This window comes from Oncorhynchus kisutch, linkage group LG30, assembly GCF_002021735.2.
Source record: "Oncorhynchus kisutch isolate 150728-3 linkage group LG30, Okis_V2, whole genome shotgun sequence".
NCBI classification, from domain to species: Eukaryota; Metazoa; Chordata; class Actinopteri; order Salmoniformes; family Salmonidae; genus Oncorhynchus; species Oncorhynchus kisutch.
The window spans coordinates 39,244,079-39,250,447 of NC_034203.2; the positions used below are offsets into that span (position 1 = coordinate 39,244,079).

The 6,369-nt window shown below is 45.8% G+C and overlaps 1 protein-coding gene across 2 annotated transcripts in view; it reads left to right on the top strand.

Moving 5' to 3' along the window:
• Positions 1-3,289, top strand: part of LOC109875226 (cell adhesion molecule 3) — a 106,528-nt gene extending 103,239 nt beyond the window's left edge. For both annotated transcript variants that reach the window (XM_031810499.1, XM_031810500.1), the window contains one exon: positions 3,109-3,289. In XM_031810499.1, the coding sequence (XP_031666359.1) occupies positions 3,109-3,227 (119 nt within the window). In that variant the 3' untranslated portion in view covers positions 3,228-3,289. The remainder of the gene's footprint in view (positions 1-3,108) is intronic.
• Positions 3,290-6,369: the final 3,080 nt, after the last annotated feature.

Genomic DNA, 6,369 nt, shown 5'->3' on the forward strand with positions numbered 1-6,369 from the left:
TGCAGACTGGCAGCTCTGGCTACTCCTTGCAGACTGGCAGCTCCATGCAGACTGGCACCTCTGACTGCTCTATGCAGACTGGCAGCTCCATGCAGACTGGCAGCTCTGGCTGCTCCATGCAGACTGGCAGCTCTGGCTGCTCCTTGCAGACTGGCAGCTCCATGCAGACTGGCAGCTCTAACTGCTCCATGCAGACTGACAGCTCAGGCTGCTCCATGCAGGCTGACAGCTCAGGCTGCTCCATGCAGGCTGGCAGCTCTGGCTGCTCTAAACAGGCAGGAGACTCCAGCAGCGCTGTAGAGGATGAAGGCTCTGACAGCGCTGAACAGGCGGGAAGCTCCGGCAGCGCTGGAGAGGAGGAAGGCTCTGGCTGCGCTGAACAGGCGGCAGACTCCGGCAGCGCTGGAGAGGAGACAGGCTCTGGCTGCGCTGAACAGGCGAGGCGCACTGAAGGTCTGGTGCGTGGTGCTGGCACTGGGTAGAGGACATCCACAGGAAGCCTGGTGCGGGGAGCTGCCACCGGAGGACTGGTGTGTGGAGGTGGCACTGGATAGACTGGACTTTAGCCCCCCGGTAAGCACAGGAAGTTAGCGCAGGTCTCCTACCTGGCGTAGCCATACTCCCTGTGAGCCCCCCCCCAATACATTTTTGGGGTTGACTCTCGGGCTTCCATCCGCGTCGCCGTGCTGCCTCTTCATACCAGCGCCTCTCTGCTTTCGCCGCCTCCAGTTCTTCTTTGGGGCGTCGATATTCACCAGGCTGTGCCCAGGATCCTTTTCCGTCCAATATTTCCTCCCAAGACCAGAAGTCCTTTGATCGCTGCTCCTCACGATAAGCAGGGGGAGTTGGCTCCGGTCTGAACCCTGACTCTGCCACACTCTCCCTGAGCCCCCCCCAAGAAATGTTTGGGTCTGACTTTCGGGTTTCCTTGCCAACCGTGTTCCCTCGTATCGTCGGCTCCTATCTCCGGCTGCCTCTGCTCTCCTAAGTGCCTCCACCTGTTCCCATGGGAGGCGATCTCTTCCAGCCAGTATCTCCTCCCAAGTGTAACAACTTTTGCCATCCAACACGTCTTCCCATGTCCATTCCTCTTTTCGCTGCTGTTGCTGTCGCTGCCTGTTACCACGCCACTTGGTCCGTGTGTGGTGGGTGATTCTGTAACGGCTCTCTTCTATCTCCTCCTCTGACGAAGAGGTAGAACAAGGATCGGACCAAAATGCAGCATGATGATGATTCATGATATATTTTAATGAAGGAAAACCTATACAAACAGAAACTACAAAACTAACAAAATGAAATAATGAAAACCGAAACAGCCCTATCTGGTGCAAACACAAAGACAGGAACAATCACCCACGAAAGCACTCACAGAATATGGCTGCCTAAATATGGTTCCCAATCAGAGACAACGATAATCACCTGACTCTGATTGTGAACTGCCTCAGGCAGCCATAGACTACGTAGACACCCCACAAAACCCCTAAGACAAAAACACACCACAATAACCCATGTCACACCCTGGCCTGACCAAATAATTAAAGAAAACACAAAATACTAAGACCAAGGCGTGGCACACATATTTAGCAGATGTGTTTGCGGCTGTAGCAAAGGACCTTGTGAAGATGTTGGAGGAAACAGATACAAAAGTATCTATATCCACAGTAAAACTAGTCCTATATCAAATCAAATCAAATCAAATCAAATGTATTTATATAGCCCTTCGTACATCAGCTGATATCTCAAAGTGCTGTACAGAAACCCAGCCTAAAACCCCAAACAGCAAGCAATGCAGGTGTAGAAGCACGGTGGCTAGGAAAAACTCCCTAGAAAAGGCCAATACCTAGGAAGAAACCTAGAGAGGAACCAGGCTATGTGGGGTGGCCATATCAACATAACCTGAAAGGCCGCTCAGCAAGGAAGAAGCCACTGCTCCAAAACAGCCATACAAATGGCAGGCTACGGTTTGCAACTGCACATGGGGACAAAGATCTTAGTTTTTGGAGAAATGTCCTCTGGTCTGATGAAACAAAAATAGAACTGTTTGGTCATAATGACCATCGTTATGTTTGGAGGAAAAAGGGGGAGGCTTGCAAGCTGAAGAACACCATCCCAACCGTGAAGCACGGGGGTGGCAGCATCATGTTGTGGGGGTGCTTTGCTGCAGGAGGGAGTGGTGCACGTCACAAAATAGATGTCATCATGAGGGAGGTATATTATGTGGATATATTGAAGCAACATCTCAAGACATCAGTCAGGAAGTTAAAGCTTGGTCACAAATGGGTCTTCCAAATGGACAATGGCCCCAAGCATACTTCCAAAGTTTGGAACAAGACTTAAGGACAACAAAGTCAAGGTATTGGAGTGGCCATCACAAAGACCTGACCTCAATCCTACAGAAAATGTGTGGGCAGAACTGAAAAAGCATATGCGAGCAAGGAGGCCTACAAACCTGACTCAGTTAAACCAGCTCTGTCAGAAGGAAAGGGACAAAATTCACCGAGCTTATTGTGGGAAGCTTGTGGAAGGCTACCCGAAATGTTTGACCCAAGTTAAACAATTTAAAGGCAATGCTACCAAATACTAATTGAGTGTATGTAAACTTCTGACCCACTGGGAATGTGATGAAAGAAATAAAAGCTGAAATAAATCATTCACTCTACTATTATTCTGACATTTCACATTCTTAAAATAAAGTGGTGATCCTAACTGACCTAAGACAGGGATTAAATGTCAGGAATTGTGAAAAACTTAGTTTAAAAGTATTTGGCTTAGGTGTATGTAAACTTCAGACTTTAAATGTACATCAGGCAGCACTTCACTGTCTTCTCCTGTTCCACCCTCTGACCTACCGACTGTCTGTGTCTACAGGGACATATCACACACACACTCTGACCCGCTGTCTGTCTGTGTCTACAGGGACATATCACACACCCACTCTGACCTTCTGTCTGTCTGTGTCTACAGGGACATATCACACACCCACTCTGACCCGCTGTCTGTCTGTGTCTACAGCGACATATCACACACACACTCTGACCCGCTGTCTGTCTGTGTCTACAGGGACATATCACACACACACTCTGATCCGCTGTCTGTCTGTGTCTACAGGGACATATCTTACCCACGAGGCCAAGGGCTGCGACGACGCTCCCGATGCCGACACGGCCATCATCAACGCCGAGGGCGGCCATTCCGGAGCTGAGGACAAGAAGGAGTACTTCATCTAGGGAGGCGTCGGGGAGGTGGAAGTTTAGCGCTTCCATTTGTCTTCACAAGCTTCCGTTCTGGGGGGGGGGGGGGGGGGTAGGGGGCAGACAGACAGACAGACAGACAGACAGACAGACAGACAGACAGACAGACAGACAGACAGACAGACAGACAGACAGACAGAGAAATGGAAGGAAATAAGAAGAAATGAGACTGACAGGAGAAACTGAAAAGCTTGTCCTGAAAACAGGGAAGTGAGATTTTTGCACTTACATACATGTACCTATCCATATATGACTTCTGCATGTCCACTGACACACTCACATACACATCACTGGTCACCGACACACACACACGAACAGACAAACAGACACATGTACATATAACCGGATCATGGTAAGGCATGCTCGATTTCTTGATTTAAAGCTGGAATCCTTAATTGAAACAATAACAAAGTGGACTCCCCGCCCCTGTTTCCATAAACAGCTAAGGGATGGGTCTGGAGAAATGTAACCACTCTCAAATTCATAGACAGAGCTACGGATGCAAGGACTGACCATTCACGATATCAACAGTATAGTTTTAACCATGTTTTGAGGCTACACAGCGTTTGTTTACATTTCCGTTGTTTACAAACATCGGAGTAAATAAACAATATTAAACGAGCTTATATGTTGGGTTCTGATGGGGTACGACAGTTGAACTAAACTCACAAGACATTTAGAAGTCATTCTTCTAGAATCAATGGGTACATATCATTAGTAAGTCCAACAATGTATGTAGCAAATAAGGATTCTATCTTTAGGAGAATCATAATGTGTTCCAGTCACATTCAGTGACACAAATGCAAAATTGTAATCCACATATTTTTGCTAAATTGTACTCCACATTCCAGCATGTCACGCTGAAATACAGTTTCAGATCCCGATGCACTGTCCCCTCACATTATATACCACTCCCTCTCATCTGCCTTTAATTTATTTCTCTCTGTTCTGTAATACTTCACACACTATAGACCAGAACACACTCTGTTTGACACTACTCATGATTCAGAAATCTGTCAATCAACAATAACTGCTGTACATATTAACCTCTCTCTCTCTCTGTCACACACACACACACACACACACACACACACACACACACACACACACACACACACACACACACACACACACACACACACACACACACACACACACACACACACACACACACACACACACAAATACAACCCCTATTCCCTATATAGTGCAAAGGTAGTGTGTGTGTGTGTCATATGGACCCTGCTGTAATGTAGCGCACTATGTAGGGAATAGGGTGCCATTTGTAATGAAGACTTTTAGTAACATGAAGGCAACCAAATCCACAGACATCACCAAATTCCCTACACATTACAATACAGTACATTACAATACAATACAATACATTACAATACAATACATTACATTATAACACATTACAATACAGTACATTACAATACATTACATTACATTACATTATAATACAATAGAATACATTACAATACAATACAATACAATACAATACATTACAATACATTACAATACAATACAATACAATACAGTACAATACAATACAATACATTACAATACAATACAATACAATACAATACATTATAATACATTACAATACAGTACATTATAATACAATACAATACATTACAATACAATACAATACATGCAAAAACAGCATCCCTGTGCGGTCACAGTGTGGGATTTCAATATAAATATATAAATATATATATATATAATTATATAACATTCTTTTTACTCAGAAAACAGAAAATGTTTGATGTGCTGTAAATACACTATCATTTCCCCACTCTCTCTCTTTTCTCTCTCTGCCTCTCTTTTTTCTCTCCATCTCTCTTTCTCTCTCTTTCTCCCCTCCCTCTCTCTCTCTCTCTCTCTCTCTCTCTCTCTCTCTCTCTCTCTTCCTCTCTCTCTCTCTCTCTCTCTCTCTCTCTCTCTCTCTCTCTCTTTCTCCCCTCCCTCTCTCCCCCCCCCCCCTCTCTCTCTCTCTCTCTCTCTCTCTCCCCTCCCTCTCTCTCTCTCTCTCTCTCTCTCTCTCTCTCTCTCTCTCTCTCTCTCTCTCTCTCTCTTTCTCCCCTCCCTCTCTCTCTCTCTCTCTCTCTCTCTCTCTCTCTCTCTCTCTCTCTCTCTTTCTCCCCTCCCTCTCTCCCCCTATATCCCTATTGGTGTGCTACTAACTCCAGTACAGTATAGAATCTAAATCAGAATCTAGAAACCTGCCTGTTTTTACTACATTTAAATGCTGAGTGTAAAATATCAATATAAACAATTATGTTACAATGAAATGAAAGCATAATATTTGTTTGATCTTCTGTTTAGATGAATTTGTTCTGATGTTTACTTACTGTCAGTGTTAACAGTTTACAGTGTATGTTGGTCAGTACAGGAGTTCCTGTTGTTATGATTGAATTATCATGATTTCCTCTGGCTTTATTTAGTTTATCACTGAGTGGTACTATAATAAGTCTGATGAATAGAATTATACCACATCCCTTCCATCCTGCTGCCTGCATTCCCGGAATGCTCTCTCTGGCCAACCATAGGCCAGTAAACTAATTCTCCAATGACATCACTTACTGTAAAATTGCTAATATAGTCACTGCACCTTTAGAAATGACATCATTCTCTGAAATCTAATAAAAGAGGCATGACTGCTTGGCTAGCTGCAGTTAACCAGGGTACAGCTCAGAGAGCAGGCCACTCTCTCTTTCTGCTTCAGGCATACATACTGACACTGAATGTCATCTCTCTCTCTCTCTGTTTCTCTGTCTCTGTGTCTTCGCCCCTCTTTCTGTACCCCTCTGTCTGTCCCTCCCTCCCTCCCTCCCTCCCTCCCTCCCTCCCTCCCTCCCTCCCTCCCTCCCTCCCTCCCTCCCTCCCTCCCTCCCTCCCTCCCTCCCTCCCTCCCTCCCTCCCTCCCTCCCTCCCTCCCTCCCTCCCCCCTCCCTCCCTCCCTCCCTCCCTCCATCTCTGTGACCTTTCTCTTCCACCTCCTTACCCGTCTCCCTCACACTCAGCAAGACAACACATTTAGATAACGTTATAGCTGGCTAGAGCATTACTAGATTTGCTGACACTTTGAGCTAATGTCCGATGTGGACGGTCAGCA